At 42.1% G+C, this 18,923-nt stretch overlaps 1 protein-coding gene across 3 annotated transcripts in view; it reads left to right on the forward strand.

The window, feature by feature from the left end:
- PCSK5 (proprotein convertase subtilisin/kexin type 5) overlaps positions 1-18,923 on the forward strand; it is a gene marked incomplete at its 3' end in the record, with an annotated part of 433,646 nt that overhangs the window by 390,977 nt on the left and 23,746 nt on the right. For 2 of the 3 annotated variants that reach the window (XM_080668429.1, XM_080668430.1), the window contains exons 28-31: positions 4,040-4,120; positions 9,927-10,010; positions 11,162-11,357; positions 18,445-18,662. In XM_080668429.1, the coding sequence (XP_080524555.1) occupies positions 4,040-4,120; positions 9,927-10,010; positions 11,162-11,357; positions 18,445-18,662 (579 nt within the window). The remainder of the gene's footprint in view (positions 1-4,039; positions 4,121-9,926; positions 10,011-11,161; positions 11,358-18,444; positions 18,663-18,923) is intronic. The other variant, XM_080668431.1, reaches the window with a different exon arrangement.

The following is an 18,923-nucleotide window of genomic DNA, read 5'->3' on the forward strand; positions in this document are numbered from 1 at the left end:
CACCGAGTCTTCAGAATTGGCCTCCTCCCCTTGGAGCCTCGGTCACAGGCTTCCTTGCAAGGTGATCACAGACTTGGGTGGCCTCTCCACATCTGAGGAGGTTATAAAACGAAGTCCTCTTCCTGCTGGGAAAATCTGGCTCACTTTCTGTGCAGAGACTCTCATGAAAACAAGAGATGCTCTCTGTTTGATTTGGAGGCAAAGATTTGTTTTAAAAAAGAAGGTCATCTCAGTGCAGAAGCAACAGCAGCTGAAAGGAGGTTCTGCTCAGGACAGGTATTCTAAGGGCTGGAGAGAGTGAGGGATGGGGCAGGAGGAAAGCTGTTGCTGGGTGTCAGGGGAGGGACTTCCGCGGCTGCTGTCTACCACAAAACCGCTGCCTATGCAACAAAGGAAAAGCAGCTCGGAGACCATGGCACACCCAGCAGCCAAAGGCCTCAGAGAACACAGGCCGATTTCAGAGACAGAGCTGGGAAGAAAACCATTCAATCCAGATTGGGAGATCTTCCGTGAATTGTAGCTGAACCAAAATGCTGAAAACGAGTTTGTCTGCCATTCAGGCATTTAAGAGGCCGTGCAGGCCAAGGGGAAAATAGTCTGGTGCTGTGTTTCTAGCTCAGAACATCTGTATTTTATCTGGCATCCAGATGATGAAAACGTCCAGGGAGCCAAGAGGCATAGCAGACTTGATCTCCCAAATGATTACACGTCCCTTTCAACTGGACTACGCACTTTGCTAAGCAGAAACCAGGCCTTGATTGCTCCCCTTTGTCAAGGCACCACACCCACCCCTCCACATTTTCTACTATCAAAATGTAATGTTTTTGAAGAGAGAAAGGAATTAGTCCGTTTGGGGATTTAGCAGCAATAAAAGATGGGGGAAGCAGATGAGAATGATTCTCATGGCTGGACAAAGCAATAAAGCCAAGGCCATGGCTGCACTTTTCTACTTCTATGATTTAGGAAATAAGACGTGCCGACTATTAACAGTGAGAAAACACTGTTCCTTCTCTGAGCCAGGAAGACTCGGCTTCCCCAGCACAGGTTAGGCACCTCTGAAATGGACAGTAAGGGGAAAAGAGCTCTGTAAAGCCCCGGGAGTATTTGAGTGAAGGCCCACATCTTTCTCTCCACTTCTTCTCCTTTAAAAAACAAGGTTGAAAGTGTAACAGGAGAGCAGGTAGGGGGTCCCAGAGACCTAATCAGCCACACCTTTAAGATGATGGAAAGCAGATTGCAGTCATTCTGGGCCAACTCAGAGGGAGCCAGACAAATTACAGGGTGTTTATGAGAGTGTAGGTGATACCAGTAAGGTAGTGGTACTGTTTTAAACGCAGATGCAGATCCAGGTAGGGAAGGTAAGTTGGGACAAAGTTCAGTCCTTCACCCACACTACTCCCTAGTGCAGCGATTTTCAACCTTTTCCATCTCATGACATAAACTAATTACTAAAATTCTGTGGCACATTGCCCTGGCCAGTGTGGCTCAGTTGGTTTTGGAGTGTTGTTCCCTGCACCAAAAGGTTGCACATGCCCAGGTTGTGGGCTTATTCAGGAGACAACCGATCGATATTTCTCTCTCTCTTCCTCTCTTAAATCAATTTTAAAAAAATTCTGCAGCACACCAAAAAAATCTATCTTTTGCCAATCTGACAAAAAAAAGTAGGTATAATTTTGGTGCATTCACACTGGATGCTACTGTTGTGTTGGCTGTTGTCATTTTTTATTTGACAATCTAAGGGAAAAGAGGTCAGTGCCCCTGACTACATAGTCAGGTATTGCATGTCTTAAAAATTCCTATGGTACACGGGTTTAAAATCGCTGCCCTAGTGGAAACAATAAAATCATGCTTGCATCCAAAGACTGTGCTGCCCCCACTGTCTATGTCAGCATATATTGGGGGAATACCCTTGAAATAAAAGTCCAACTAGAGTTCACTGAACTCCTCTTTCAATAAGGTGGCTACTCACGATGAGAGCGACCGTGATGAGAGGACCATCATTCTTCCTCAACTACCAACAGAGTGGGAATACCTCCCACCCTAGTATAAGGATGGAGATCCCTACACATCAGCCAGGCCTGCCAAATCCTCCAGCTAAGACTAAGGAATCTCCAAAGAGTGTGGCTCAGCCTCTGTTCTGCCGGCCACCAAAGGGCACTGTACAAAAGTATAGATCACCCCAGGTCTCCTGTCCCCATCACCCACATACTGTAAAGATTAATTAGACCAGTACCGCAGCCATTATTAAGTAGGCTGCTAATGATTTCGGGGTGAGTCAGGCATCACAGAGCCACTGCTGGTGGAAGTGTTCAGGTGTGAAGGCTGGTGGAAATGTTCAGGGCTTTGAAAAAAAGATAATGGCCTCCGCTGGTTTCCTGAAACCATTGTTGGGTATGGAAACAGTTTACTCCATGACTGTTAAATCATTCGGATTTCCTTAAGTGGCTTTCCCCCTGTGACACCGGAAAGTCCTGCATAATTTCCCTACCCACCTAGTCCCACCACTGATTAAAACCACGTTTGTAGTGAGCTCTAATTACATATTCTGATGGTAGTCTGATCTGCAAGGCACAGATATGATGAATTAACTTTCTATCTTTGACCACATCCTAACAATTTATCACTAGTGGCCTGTCTTTGGATCTTAATTCCTATTCTCTGAGAAAGACTGGAATCCCAGTCAGTCACAAATAGAGAGCCACTCAGGTGTGAAAAAAATCTCAATAATGGGAAATGTGTTTCTAAACATTAGAGAACTTAAAAGAAGGACTCTGTCAATGTACACAATTGCTTCACTTAGAAATCGTTTTTTACTTAATTAACCAATCAGAACTCAGAGTGCAGAAAACACGTCTCCAGGTAAGTAATGCAACCTTTTGCCTGGTGGCATGAAGGAGCCGCGTGTATCGAGTTGCACTGACTGTTACGTATCCAGGAATTTTATAAGTGGGTTGTAACATCATTGGCAGTTTGAAATCAAGTTTTTTTGTTTTGTTTTGTATTCCAAAGAGCCATTTTACCAGGACAGCACTGCTTTGGCGTCTACCAAACGATTTTATAATCCAAATTAAGTACTACAACATCTCTGGAGTGGATGAGAGTTAGGCATGCCTGAATTCAAATCCTGGCTCTGTCCTTTACTAGCTATGTGACTTTGAACAAGTTATACAGCCTCTCTGAGCCTCAGTTTCCTCACCTATAAAATGAGAACGTGACACTACCTCACACATGCTTATTTTGAGAATTAAATGAACGAGCACATAAAGCTCCAAGCACATGACACAGAAAAAGTTCATCTATTCCCTAACCCTTTAAATGATCCAGTTTTAACACATAAAACACTAGTTCACTTTCAAAACAGCCTTCCCTTCCTCATGAAAAAGAGAAACCGGGAGCCTGGAGAGTACTACAGGTCTGGGAAATACTGCCCCAGAAAGAAGGCAGCAGATAATGCTCAGGTGGGATGCCAAATAGCCAGGCAGAGTCCGGACTCAACCAAGAATGTATATTCGCAAATATATTAATTGCAGCTTTATTTATAATAACAACAAAAAATTAAGTGAATTGTGGTTCATGCAAATAAATACACAGACCATTAAAATGATGTGTATAAAGAATTTTAATGACAAGATAAAATGCCTATAAGATTTATAACATGAAATGCAAAACGTATTTAAGGCAAAAAACATTTTTGCAATTTTTTATTTTACTTAAAATAAAAAATTAAGTGAATTACGGTTCATGCAAATAAATACACAAACCATTAAAAATAATGTTTACAAGGAATTTCAATGGCAAGAGAAAATGCCTATAGGATTTATAATAATGTAATGCAAAATGTAGGGTCGGTATTACATATGCAGAAAATGTGAATGATTACACATATATACACTACACTCACACATTCACTATAAAGATGAAAAACCTATAAAGTCTATGCAGCAGACATTTCTGGGTGGTAAGATGATAGGTGAACTTTATCTTCTTTATCCTTTTTGCATTAAAAAAAAATAAAACTTTATTCTTTTCAATAAAAAAGAACCTGTGCTCACTTCAAGTCCATCTTTGGTGAAGAGCCTGCTGCAGAAGCAACGAAGGTGGAAGTTTCAAATCAAAAGAGGTAACGGAAATAGGGAGGAGAAGGCAATCATAACGAATCAGTAGTCTCTGTGACGTTGAAACCAACCCAAGAAGCTGGGCGGCCAGGAGCAAGTGGGAGGAAGAAGCCATGAAAGGAGGGACCACTACACAAAATATAAGTGGGTGCTCAAAGGGGAGAGGCTGTGGGGAGACCCAGCAGTGGAGCCTTCTAGAGCATTTAAAGACATTCCTCATGTGCTAAGTGGCTATGTCTGGCAGAGGGGGGCTATCAAGAAAAGCCTCACCTTTTACTTCCTTAGTTATTGCAGCATTGTTTGAAATAGCAAAGATTGAGAATAAAATAGATGGTTACAATAGGAGACTAGGAAAATGAAGTAGGATACATCCATGCAATGGAATGCTGTGGAGCTAGGAACAAGAATGAGGAGGGGTTCTTTAGGTGCTGATAAAGAATGGTCTAAAATATATTCAATTACCAAAAAAAGAAAAAGCCAATGTGATAGTGTGAGTAGATACAGTTTGTATAAAAGGGGTGAAAATGGATTAGGAGGGAGGCTTCATGATATATGCTTTTTGTACATTTTGAACCATGTATTGCTTATTTAGTAAAATACCCAGAACCCCTGTTTTATGTGGTCAAGCTACAATTATTTTTGAAGGATGGATGCTACATTTTCTTGGTCAAGGTGATTTTTGTTTTCGAGGTCCCATACAATCTAGAATCACTGGAGCACAAAAAAAAAAAAGAGAGAAACTATGGTCAAGGTTAAAATTTTCTTGTTGAGATTAAGTCACTAATCTTTGCCAGGCTTAATTGCTGTTAAGTGTGTGTACAGAGTACCCTCTAGTGGAGGCATGAGGACATTACCAAAAATTTTATACCAAGTGTATCACAGTAAAATATCAAATTGCCAGGAAGTGAAATACGTCATTGTAAATACATGTGTATGTGTAGCTATATGCACAATATTTTAAACAAATATTTTAAAAATTAGTAAAAACTCATCTTTGTAACTATAACATTTTAGCCAGTGTTTCTCTCTGTCTTTCCGTCTCTCTTCCACTCTCCATAAAAATCAATGGAAAAATATCCTCGGGTGAGGATTAACAAAAAAAACAAAACATTTTCTTTTATGATAAAATAAAAAGAAAATAAGCCTATGGCCTGTATATATATTAAGGATTTTCAAGGTTCTCAATATCTGACAAATATTTTTTTATGAATAATTGCTCTCAGCCACTAATGAAGCCTTTCTTTTCCCCAGTTTCATTGAGATATAATTAACATAATATTATGCTATTTCAATGGGTATAACATGATAATTGACATATGTATATACTGCAAAATGATCACCACAGTAAGATTAGTTAACACATCCATCACCTCCCTAGTTACCTTTTTTTTTGTGATGAGAACTTTTAGGATCTACTCTATTAGCAACTTTCAATTACCCAATACAGTATTATTAATTATAGTCACATGCTGTACATCACATTCCAAGAATTCATTCATCTTATAACTGAAAGTTTGTACCCTTTGACCACCTTCATCCATTCCCTCCACCACCACCCCACCACCCCAGCTCCTGGCAACACCAATCTACTCTGTTTAAATGAGTTTGGTTTTTTAAGATTGTACATATGAGATCATAGAGTCTTTGTTTTTTTCTGTATTTCTCTTAGCATAATGTCCTCAAAATTCATCTATGTTGTTACAAATGGCAGGGTTTCCCTCTTTTCATTGCATATACAGGTGGGTCAAAAGTTGTCTTACGGTTGTTCATGTGGAAAATAATACAATAATCCTATCTAACAAAAGAGTGATATGCAAATTGACTGTACCTCTGCTATGTCCATAAGCCACGCCCACCAGCCAATCAGGAGCAAGTATGCAAATTAACCCAACCAAGATGGCTGAGGCCACAGAGAGAGCAGGAGGCTTGGGTTGCCCCCGGCAATGGAGGAAGCCAAGCTTTCTGCCTGCCCTGGTAGGCCCAGGCCTCTGCTCAAGGCTACAAAGTTTCAATTATAGAAGATAAATAAATCCCAACAAAAATGGCTGCAGCCACAGAGCAAGCAGGAGGCTTGGCTCCACTCAAGGCTACAAAGTTTCAATTATAGAAGATAAATAAATCCCAGATACCAGGGCCTCCACTTGGGTCGCCGGGGGGGCGTGGCCAGCCTGCAAACCACCACAGGCTCCTCGCCCAGACCACCCCATGCCCCAAGGGAACCCCCACCCTGATCTGGGACACCCTTCAGGGAAAACCAGCCGGCCCCCACCCATGCACCAGGCCTCTATCCTATCTAATCCTATCTAATAAAAGAATAATATGCAAATTGACCATCACTCTAACACACAAGATGGCTGCCCCCATGCAAGGGAGGGCAGTTGTGGGCAATCAGGCTAGCAGGGGAGGGCAGTTAGGGGTGACCAGGCCAGCAGAAGAGGGAAGTTGGGGGCGACCGGGCCTGCAGGGAAGGGCAGTTGCGGGGGACCCAGGCCTGCAGGGGAGAGCAGTTGGGGGTGACCAGGCCTGCAGGGGAGGGCAGTTAGGGGTGACCAGGCCTGCAGGGGAGGGTAGTTAGGGGCAAACAGGCTGGCAGGGGAGCAGTTAGGCATCAATCAGGCTGGCAGGGGAGTGGTTAGGGAGTGATCAGGCTGGCAGGCAGAAGCGGTTAGGGGCAATCAGGAAGGCAGGCAGGCGAGCAGTTGGGAGCGAGCAGTCCTGGATTGTGAAAGGGATGTCTGAATCCTATCGGGATTGGGCCTAAACGGGCATTTGGACATCCCTCAAGGGGTCCCCAGATTGGAGAGGATGCAGGCTGGGCTGAGGGACACCCCCCCCCCATGCACGAATTTTGTGCACCGGGCCTCTAGTTAATAAATAATAATACAAGACTAAACTGTTTCATGTACTCACAACTGTAAACCTACTTTTGTCCCACCCTATATATCCCATATCTTCTTTATCCATTCATCCACTGATGAACATCTGGGCTGTTGCCATGTCTTGGCTATTGTAAATAATGCTGCAATGAACACTGTGTGCAGTTATCTCTTTGAGATACTGATTTCATTTCCTTTGGGTAAATACGCAGAAGTGGGATTGCTGGGTCATATGGTAGTTCTATTTTTAATTTTTTGAGGAACCTTCATACTATTTTCTACAGTGGCTGCACCAATTTATATTCCCACCAACAGTCCACAGGATGTATCCTTTCTCCACATCTCTCACTAGCACATGTCTCTTGTCTCTTTGATATGAGCCATTCTAACAGGAGTGAGGTGATAGCTCTTGTGATTTTGATTTGCATTTCTCTGTTGATTATTTAAAAGTGATGTTAGCAACAAAACTGTTGCTCATCTCTCTGCCACCCTCTTTTTTGGGTTAAGTGATTTGTCAAATTAAAAGGGCCTTCAGGGAAAAGACTCAATCATGTTAAATCATGTGGATTACTTTTGTGAAAATCCTGTGACTAGCACTGCTCTGCACAGGGCTAATTGAGCTCTGCGCGCTCTCTCTCTCTCTCTCTCTCTCTCTCTCTCTCTCTCTCCTCCTCTCTCTCTCTCTCTCTCTCTCTCTCTCTCTCTCTCTCTCTCTCCTCTCTCCCTCTCTCTCTCTCCTCTCTCTCTCTCTCTCTCTCTCTCTCCCCCCTCTCCTCTCTCCTCTCTCTCTCCTCTTCCTCTCTCTCTCTCTCTCTCTCTCTCTCTCTCTCTCTCTCTCTCTCTCTCTCACACACACACACACACACACACACCTCTCAAGGAGATTACCTCAGTCAGTCTACTAGAATACCAGGGCAAGTTTTTCCTCTCTAAAGTAGGAAAAAGACTGCCACTCAGGATGGCAGGGTGGACAATCATGCATATCTCTATATCTACATCCATATCCACCTACCTACCTTTGAATCTAGCTTTCTCTGTAGCAAGGCTCACCAGCTAATTAACCATGAGCACCATCATGGAAACCAAGCCATGCCTTTGTTGCCACACCAGCTATAGAATAAAAGACCGAGAGAGGGAATATGGTGGAATGATGACAAGGAAATCAGGAGAGAGGAGAAAGGAGACAATGAGCTACCATTTACTGAGCTGCTGTGTGCACTCTACACACATTATCTCATTTGGTCTTCACTACAGTCCTATCAGGGAAGGATCACTCTCTCTCATTTTAGAGACGTGGAAAAGTAGGGCTCTGAGAGTTTAATTATTGTATCCATGGTTACTCTACCTGAGCAGCACATCTGGGATCTGAAAGCAGGTGTGACTAAAGAGCCAACTCCACCAGACTGACTCTCAGAAAGAGAAGGCACTATAAGAGAGAGGAAGGAAGGAAGAAAGGGAGGGAGGGAGGAAGAAAAGAAAGAAGAGAGGGGAATGGCAAGATGCCAACGTAACAGTTGACTGAAGGTCAGAGTTATTCATATGATACATTCTGAGCTAGAACTTCTTTTTCTAATTTTCCTGTGTCAGTCATGCTGATTCCTGAACAATTACTGAAATTTAATCATGATCTCAATGTGTACTGATTGAATGATGTCCTTGAGGTCATTATGTGTGTCTGATGTTTTGTTGTTTTTAAGTTGATTTTTAGAGAGAGGGGAAGGGAGAGAGAGAGAAACATCTATGTGAGAGTGGAACATCTGTGAATTGCCTCCTGCACATCCCCTACTGGAGATCAAGCCAGAAACCCAGGCATGTGCCCTGATCAGGAATTTAACCAGAAACCTTTTGGTGCATGGGATGATGCCCAACCAACTAAGCCACACCAGCCAGGGCTTATGTATGACTTTGAAACTTTCTTTAAAAGCCTGCCCATCAAATGCGCTTGGAGGGAAAGAAAGAGGAGAAACAGCGCTAATGTTTCCTTGGTTGGCCTGCTTATCACCTGACCAACCAGAAAGCTTTTGGGTGGCTCCAGTTTGGTGATAATGATGATATGGGACTAATTTAAGGTGAATAAATTTAGGTTGCATTCCACCATGGCTACTCTGAAGAACACAGACCCAAACATTGACCAACTATAAAATGTGGTACCAAAGAACAAAAAAAATAAGTTTTTCATGAAAGACACAATGAATTCTCATTTATTACTTTGGAGTGAAGAGAACTGGCAATTTAAGAATCATGGGGAAATAACTCATTCATGTGTGTATACACACAAGCACACACTCACTCACTCACCCCCATACATTTTTTTTTTACACCAAGCAACCTACAGGGCTGCTGCTTGGATACTGAGTCATGTGTCCACCCCCACACATTTTTAATAGCTGGTTTTGCGCAGTGGTTAGAATGTTGGCCTACAGACTGAAGGGTCTCAGGTTTGATTCCAGTCAAGGGCAAGTACCTGGGTTGCAGGCTCAATCCCCTGCCCCATTTGGGGTGCATGAGGGAGGCAATCAATCAATGTATCTCTCTCACATTTATGTTTCTCTCTCCTTGTCTCTCCACTCCCTCCACTCTCTCCACTCTCTCTAAAAAATCAATAGAAAAAATATCCACAAGTGAGGATTAACAAAACCAAATAAATAAATAAATAACATTTGTTAGTTCAAATATCCCCTTAGCATTGAAGACTATCCTGTCTCTGGAAGTTTGCAAAGAAAAGTCTTGACAATCAATTGTCAATGAAAGAGTAAGAGTAAGAAAAAAATGAAGTCCACATTCATTCATTTGGTAGGCCAAAGCCGGCGCCAACATTTAGCTAAGGCAAAATCTATTTGGGGTGGTAAAGGAGACAAGATTGCCCATGAGATCTTTTCCAATACTATGAGCCTGCTCAGCAGAAACTGACTTCTTGTTCCTTTTCCCTACACAGACGTTTTAAGAAAACAGCAGCCTTGTCATTCCTCTTGTAAAACCTGCAATGGATCGGAAACCCTGTGCACTTCGTGTCCAAAAGGTTAGTGTGGAGTGTGACAGGAGGTGGCAGTGACCAAGCCAATTCCTGGCAACTCATGCATATTACCATCTTTAAGTAAGGGGTTTGTAGGACTTGATCTAGTCCCATCACATGTTCCTATTGTAGTGGCTACTCTGGAGCCAACACAGGCACCCAAACATGGACCTACAATAAAAACTGGCTCTCAAAGGACCAAACTGAAAAAGAAATGTTTTTTATCCAAAAGCATGATGAAGTTAGCAACTGCTTGGCCACAGAATTTGTTAGGTCTCTGGGTACTTGACATTTCTAGGGGTTCCCCTGCTGTTTTAGAGTGCATTAGCCAAAACAAGAGAACTTACAGTGGACAATCTAGGTGGGGATAAGCAGTCTGCCTATTGTTTCTTCATTTTTGGTGCTGAATTTAGAGGAGCAAAAACACAAGAGCAAATTAATTGCTTCATCATCTATAAAAACAAACATCAGAAATAACAACTTCCCTGAATTAGGGATATATTTTATTAACATGGTGCACTAACATTAAAAATTAAACATGTTATGCTCCCATTAAAGTGATTATTATGTTGGAATGTACAATGTTAACAGTGAGATGGGACGCAAAAGCAACAGAATTTAAAATGGTTATGTGTGTCATGATTCTACTCCAACAAAATAGGGAAGTTTGCATACAAAAATTGAAGGAATTGTCTTGGAATTCTGAAGTTGAGGGTGATTTTTAAATTGCTTTCTTTAATAATGTTGCTATCTGATTTTTTCAATTAAAAATAAACAGATGGACCATCTGTTGGGTGGAAGAGTTGCTACTATGTTAGCGTCCTAATGAGATAGGCTTTGGGAAGCCAAATAGACTCCACCAAGCTGTGCATGTGTAACTGTCTTAAGCCAGGAACACAGGCAAAGGTGTTAACAGGCCGATCAACCAGGCAGAGGGAACCCCCAAAGTGACCCGCATCAATATCAGTAGGACCAAAGCCTCCTGTTGTCAATTTCCTGTCTGGAGATTTAACTCATCCTTTTGATAAGTCTGAGATACTTGGATCTTTGGGACAGTTTAAAAAGCTGCTGCAAGCGCCAGTTCTCTGCAAGCATGTTCGCACTGTATGAGGGACACGTACTGACCACCTGATCTGCCTTCTTCCCTGGGTTTCCAGGCACGTATCTGTTGGCTCAGGCCTGCGTCGCCTCCTGTCCCGAAGGCATGTGGCCCTCAGTGAGGAGTGGCAGCTGTGAGAACTGTACAGAGGCCTGTGCCTCTTGCTCTGGAGCCGATCTCTGCGACAAGTGCCAGACGCAGCTGGAACACCCTCTCTTCCTCCACGAGGGCAGGTGCTACACCAGGTGCCCTGAGTAAGTCTCCTTTCCTTTCACTTCCTGTTCGTGTTCATTTTCCAGCAGTAATTTGGATATGATTCCTTCCTATCACCAAAGAGCTCTTCCCCTCCTGGGTTACAGCACCTACCAGTGTCCCTCCCTTCTTGACTGTCCAACATCACCGCTGGCCACAGCAGCCAAAACTTAACGCCAGGTGCCCACTTCTCTCTTGTGATGATTATATGTATATATTTTTACTTTTGTAAAATTATGGTTTTTTCCACTTTTTATTTATGATCAAGTAGCTGTCTTTTCACCATCACAAAAGTAAGGCTGTGGAACACAAGAACCTCTTCTGTTTAAAATAGGTGAGATCTGCCCGGCTGGTATGGCTCAGTGGTTGAGCATCGACCTATGAACCAGGAGGTCACAGTTCGATTCCCGGTCAGGGCACATGCCTGGGTTGCAGGTTCAATCCCCAGTAGAGGCATGCAGAAGGCAGCCAATCAATGATTCTCTTTCATCATTGATGTTTCTGTCTCTCTCTCTTTCACTTTCCCTTCCTCTCTGAAATCAATAAAAATATTTTTAAAATAAAAAAGAATAAAGTTAGGTGAGATCTGAATCAAGGATAATAAAGAAAATACCTGGTTAAGTATTTATTGATGGCTTCTCTAGCCCCCTGGTTTATAAATCCTTTTCTCCTCCTATGAATGCTCCCACCTCCAGGATGTAATTAAAAGGGAAGTGGGAATAGCAAATGGGAAGGTACATCAGGAAACTTTCAGTGACAAGCAACAAAAATGCCAAGTAGACTGACTGAGATAATACAGGACTTGTTATCTCACATAACAAAGCACTTAGCAATCCAGTGGCCCACACTTCATTACAAACCCACTAACTTTCCATTTTGCTCTTGTATCTTCCTTAGCTTGTCCTCCCCTAGCCAACTGTCTGCCCCATCTGCACACATCACTACCCCCACTGCAGCAACCAGAGACAGAAAAGGGCACGATTCTCCTAGTTTATCTTTTTTCAAGAGAAAATAAAGCTTCCTCAGACTTCCCTTCATATCTCATTAGGCAGAATGCATCACTTACAGCTTACATCACTGGCAGGGAGAATGGAAATAAAAGGATCGCTTTAGGCTGAACAAGACTCACCCTTGAAAACCCAAATAAAATTGGAACACGGGCAGCCAGGAAGACTGGAGAGGGAGGCAAGAAGTGAGCTTGGGGAGGCAACCAACAAAATCTATTTTGAAGAATCAGAAATTTCATTTGCCTGCTGATTAAAAGAACTTGGTGATAAAAACAGTACCTATTCCCTAATGACCTACTTGTATCCATTACTGAGACAGCCCAGATAGGGTTCAAATACAAGTCATGATACCCTCAAAAAGCTTCCAATCTAGTACAGTACAGAGCCAATTGCATTCGATTCTAATCTGCAGATCCATACTTACTTAGTACCTTTTAGGTGTGTATGAATTGATACTGGGAGCTATGTTACGAGAAGTCTGAGCCTGAAAAGGGCCTACACCCCACGGGGACGTTTACATCAATTACTGCCATACTTCTCAGAGCCTAAATACAAAAAGGGCTAAGAAATTCCAAGGAAAAAGAAACCATGTAAAAACAGCTGCTTGATGAGTGTTGGTGAAGTCTAAGCACTGCACTAAGCCCTTCAAAGACGATCCATTAACCCTCATGAATCTTCTCATCCAGATACTATTATTTCTCCCCATTTTACAGATGAGGAAAGGGGTAAACATGCCCAATATCACACAAGTAATGCATGATATGGTAAGGATCCCACCCCAAATCTCGTGAGCCCTGAGGTCCATGTTTCACCATTGCACATGCCATGTTCTCAAATGACTGGGGTTCCTTTTTTTTAATATATTTTATTGATTTTTTTTTTACAGAGAGGAAGGGAGAGGGATAGAGAGTTAGAAACATTGATGAGAGAGAAACATAGATCAGCTGCCTCCTGCACACTCCCCACTGGGGATGTGCCCGCAACCAAGGTACATGCCCTTGACCGGAATCGAACCTGGGACCCTTCAGTCCACAGGCCGACGCTCTATCCACTGAGCCAAACTGGTTAGGGCGCCTTTTTTTTTTTAATAGCAACTTTATTGAGATACAATTCACATACCATACAATTACCTATATAAAAGTGTACATATAATTCAATGGTGTTTAAGTATATTTATACATTTGTGCGATCATCATTACAATTGATTATAAAATATGTCCATCATCCCCCAAAAGAAAACTCTGTACCCTTTTAGCTAATTTAGCGAATTTACTAATTTACTTCCTGTCTCTACAGATTTGCCTGTTCTTAAACATTTCATATAAACAGAATGCTACAAAATGTGATCTGTTATGACTGGTCTTTTCTACAACATAGTACTTTCAAGTTGTTACTATTTCTGAGAAATTGCCCTTTTGGGTATAATCCATCCTAAAACAGCAATAAGATTTATGACAGGCACACAATTTGCAATGAAACGGCATGCAGGTATTCAGAATTATTTATCAGTCAGCATTAGTGGCCACTGTATAGTATATATTCGTGAAAGAAAAAAATGTGAACACAAAACCTAAGGTGTGCTCATATTCACCAAATATGAACAGATGTGAAGCTCTGGTGGGAAAAAGGGGTCATCCTTCAGGCTCTGTCACTGTCTCAGGTGTCTAAGATATAGGCGAAGCTCCAGACCATACAGCTTTTGCATTACATATATTTATCTGAGCCGAAAGACTTCAACATAAAGTACTCTGAATGTAGCAATTTAATACAGTGGCCATTTCCTCTAAAATGAAGCATCTGTCTTCTTAAATAAAAATAACAGTGAAATAGAGCATTCACAACTAAGTTTTGTGAATGTAGGGAGAAGACAGGAAGACAAATTACTGGGCAGATCTGTGTGGAGAAAACTGCTTTTGGCAAAGTGTCTCTTTGAAAAACACCTTCTCACATTGTCATCTGCCTGCCTCCCAACAAGTTCCTGGGATTCGTGTGTTTTTGAGATAGCAGTAGTCTTCAATGAGTTGTTGTTTTTTCTTTTTTGCTTGAATCCATTCCTTTCTTTTCAGCATCTCACCCGACTTCCACTGACGCCCTTGGAACAAAAATCTGAAAATGTTTTCTTTGTGCTGCATCTTTTCAAATTCTGTGCTAGAATTGCTCATTGTCAGTGTCCAGAGACTATTCCTGAGAAAACTTGATCAGGACTAACATTAAAAATTCCCCGGAATCACCGGTCCAAAGTCCCCAACCTCTAAACACAGGTTGCTCTTTCAGGCTAAGCCAATCCCCACACTAAATCTAGAGGGTGTGGCCAGCCCCACCCTGACTAATTTTGTTAGCATCAACTATCAGGTGTGGCTGGAGGGGCCCACAATGAATAACAAGGACATTCTTACCATTTGGGAAATTCCAAGAGTTTAGAAGTTGGCTAGGAACACAGGCCAGACCTCTCTTTGGGTGAGGCCAAGTTCTTCACTACACAGCAACAATGGCCAAGACCTCTCTTTGGGTGAGGCCAAGTTCTTCACTACACAGCAACAATGGCCAGACCTCTCTTTGGGTGAGGCCAAGTTCTTCACTACACAGAAACAATGGCCAGACCTCTCTTTGGGTGAGGCCAAGTTCTTCACTACACAGAAACAATGGCCAGACCTCTCTTTGGGTGAGGCCAAGTTCTTCACTACACAGAAACAATGAATCCATCCCATTCTCATTCACGTAGAAGATGTGATATGTTTGAGAATGCACTAAATTCCTTTAATTTCAAATTTCTCAAGTTCAAGCGAACTCTTGGTAAACATATAATACATTTCTATCCACTGTCTTATCAAATTCATTTTTATTTTATTTATTTATTTATTTATTTATTTATTTATTTATTTATTTGTTAGCCCTCACCTGAGAATATTTCTTCCATTACTTTTCAAAAAGAGTGGAAGGGAGTAAGAAAGGAGGAGAGAGAGAGACAGACAGACAGACATAGATATGAGAAAGACACATCGACTGGCTGCCTCCCACACAAGCCCCAACCAGTATGTGTTGCTGACCGGGACTCAAACCCAAGACCTCTCAGTGCACAGGCAGAGGATCTAACCACTGGGAACATGGGCCAGGGCCAAATTTATTTTTGAGAGATTGGCTGGGCTAGACAAAGTAGCAGCATCCTTGTTCTCCCAGTGCTCTCCATCGTGGTCCAGAATGTGTGAGGAGCCTGGTCTTGGCTTTCAGATGAATGATATTTAGTTTCCCCTCTTAGACCCAAGTTGCTTTTCTTCCATTTTTCTTTCTTGAAACTACATTAGAAATAGTTTCTAGTTTCTTTGCCCCATCCTATTTCTTCCTGACAAATTCAATGTATTGTTGTTTACTATATGTATACAAGAAATTAGTGATTTCTATGGTGTGATAGTTAAATCATTCAGAGGTACAATGAATATACAGACATCAGATTCCACCTGGAAGAAGTCAACCACACAACATACCGTATTTTTCCGTGTATATGACGCTACATTTTCCTAAAATGATTAGACTGAAAATTGAGGAACATCTTATACACGGAAGTCAGCCAAGCAGGGAGGTGTGTGAGTGTGTAGCTGCCCATACCTTGTCAAATAGGTTTCCTCCAATCATGAGCCTTATTGTTACTGACGTCAGCTGATGCCATAATTGGAGGTGAAGGTGGAGAGTGCACAGATGCAAAAGGGACCTGAGCATTCTGAGCCCATAAGATGTCAAAAAATAAAGATAAATACTAGTAAGTGATTATCTTACTCTGAAAAATTCAAACTGAATATAATCAGCTATGCAAATGAGCATGGAAATAAAGCTCCAGAGAGACAATGTGGACCTCCTCCCACTGAGTGTATGATTAGACAATGGAGAAAACAGGAAGAACAACTCCTTAAAATGCCAAAAAAGAAGGCCTTAAGAGAAAAACAGCAAAAAGGGCAAACCTGGAGCCAAGGCTTAAGACTTGGATTATGGAGCAGCGCTAGAGTGGCTTATGTGTGTCAGCCAAGCTTATTCAATGTCAGGCAAGAATGTCTGCAAGTTGATTTTATAGGAAAGAAAAAGGTGCTTCAATTTCATGAGGAGAGAAGGGTTGGCCATGAGGACATGAGCAAGTTAGCTCCGAAAATGCCACCAGTTTATAAGGATAAAGTCCAACAGTTTCACTCCTATGTCATACAACTTCGGAAAAAAATGTGATTTTGAACCAAGTCAGATTGTAAACATGAATGAGATGACTCTCAATTCTGATGTGCCTTCCAACAGAACTGTTGATGTGAAAGGAATCAAAACAGTGGCAATCAACAAGTGGCCATGAAAAGACACACTATGCTGCTGTGCTCTCATGCTGTGCAGATGGTACTAAACTGCCTCCTATGCTTATTTTTAAGAGGAAAACATATCCTAAAGAGATCATACCACCTGGCATTATTGTGCATGTTCAAGAGAAGGGAAGGATGAATGAAGACATTATGGCCATTTGGTTTGCAAAGGTTTGGTCCAGAAGACCTAGAGAGCTCTGAAAGAAGCCAGTCCTACTTGTCTTTAATCAGTTCTGAGCACATTTAACAGAAAAGACAAAAAGGGTTGCATCAGATTTGCAAACACACCTAGCAGTTATTCCTGGTGGACTTACAGGTCAGCTACAGCCACTAGATGTTTCAATCAACAAGCCATTTAAAGCCTTGATGAGAGAAGAATGGAGTAGATAGATGCAAAAAGCAGGTGATAACTTGACACCAACATGAAGGGTGAAAAAAACAACCATCACTGAGGTCTGCAATTGGGTCCGAAACTCATGGTATGGCATCAAACAAGAGGTGATTATGAAGTCCTTCAAGAAATGTGGAAACAGCAATGCCATGGACGGAACTGAAGATGATCTCACATATATAGACAGTGACTCAGAAGACAGCAGTGATACAATAGAAGTTGAAGAAGTTGATATGTCTGGAACTAATAGTGATGAAGAGACCAGTAATGCAACAGAGCTGAATAAAGTGATATGCTGCATATCATAGTACTGGTATGTGAACATTACCTCCGGTAATCTATGATAATAAAAGTGTAATATGCTAATTAGACCGGACAGCCGAACGACCTTCTGGACATCATTGTGGACGTCCTTCCTGATGAAGCCGTGGCGGCAGGGGCTGAGGCAGAAGCGGTCAGGGGCGATCAGGCAGGCAGGTGAGCAGTTAGGGGTGATCAGTTAGGGGCAATCAGGCAGCAGGCGAGTGGTTAGGGGTGATCAGGCAGGCAGAGTGGTCAGGGACGATCAGGCAGGCAGGTGAGCGGTTAGGAGCCAGCGGTCCCAGATTGCGAGAAGGATGGGCCTAAACCGACAGTCAGACATTCCCTGAGGGGTCTGTATTGCGAGAGGCTGAATTTCATGCACCAGGCCTCTAGTTACTAAATAAAAATGTGTTCTGCTTTATGTTTAAAATATTGATTTCTTAATTTTGAGTTCGAAAAGTAGGGGGCATCTTATACATGATGGCATCTTATACACAGAAAAATATGGTATACTCCAATCGCAGTGCTCCAAGTATTTGGTGCTGTATGCAAATGTCATGTGAGTATGTTGAAAAAAGCCATCAGTGGTTGGCTGGGAACATCCAAAAGCAAAAATGCTTCCAATATTTATTAAGGGTAGTAAATCTTTTGAGCCTTTTAAAAATATTTTTTTTAATTTGCTAAATGGAATTTTTATTTTTAAAAATGTATTAATTGAACAGACAGCATTTTCTGCTGTAACATAAGGCTCTACCAAGAAAAAATAAAATAAATTAAAGTCAAATTAAAATAGGGAAATCAAATGACTAAAGTTTATACAAATAAATTAACCGAAGTTGTTTTCAAACAAACCAAATTCACAAGGGTGATATCTACCCCTTTTATTTTATTTTTCCAGACTTGATTTTTTACCATACTTCCTCAGGAAATCTGATTAATTCATTTTGGCCGACATGAGCAGCAGTCCTTCGTTTTCAGCCCTAACTCCTTTGTCACCAGGTGTGAATCATTTTCCTGCTTGGAAGGCTTCCCCAGTAGCTCTCTCTTCTCCGCACAGGGGCTTCTATGCAGAAGACGGCATATGCAAACGCTGTAGCTCCCCTTGCAGAAAATGTGAAGGAAATGCCACCAACTGCCAATCCTGTGAAAGGGGCCTTGTCCTGGACCAGGGGGTGTGCCAGGAAACCTGCTCTGAGAGGCATGTGGCCGTGGAAGGGGTGTGCAAGCATTGCCCAGAGATGTGTCAGGAGTGCATCCATGAGAAAACCTGCAAAGGTACCTGGGAGCATCCCATGGGAGAGCGTGGCTCTGCCGAGCTACCCAGCTGGGGGCCAACCAGCTGAGCGTGGGATGTCCAAGCAGAACCGGGAAAACTTTACTAAAATGTATCAACCTCTGTGCATCACTGACAAAAGTGAGGGTGAGGTAAAGCCTTTCCATTTTGGATTCTGCAAGTTAATACAGACAAGAGTACATTTTGTATTATTTCGTCCACACCCATGAATAGTACTCTTCAGTATTAACTCCAAGAATAGC

This window comes from Plecotus auritus, assembly GCF_963455305.1.
Source record: "Plecotus auritus genome assembly, chromosome: 5".
NCBI lineage: Eukaryota > Metazoa > Chordata > Mammalia > Chiroptera > Vespertilionidae > Plecotus > Plecotus auritus.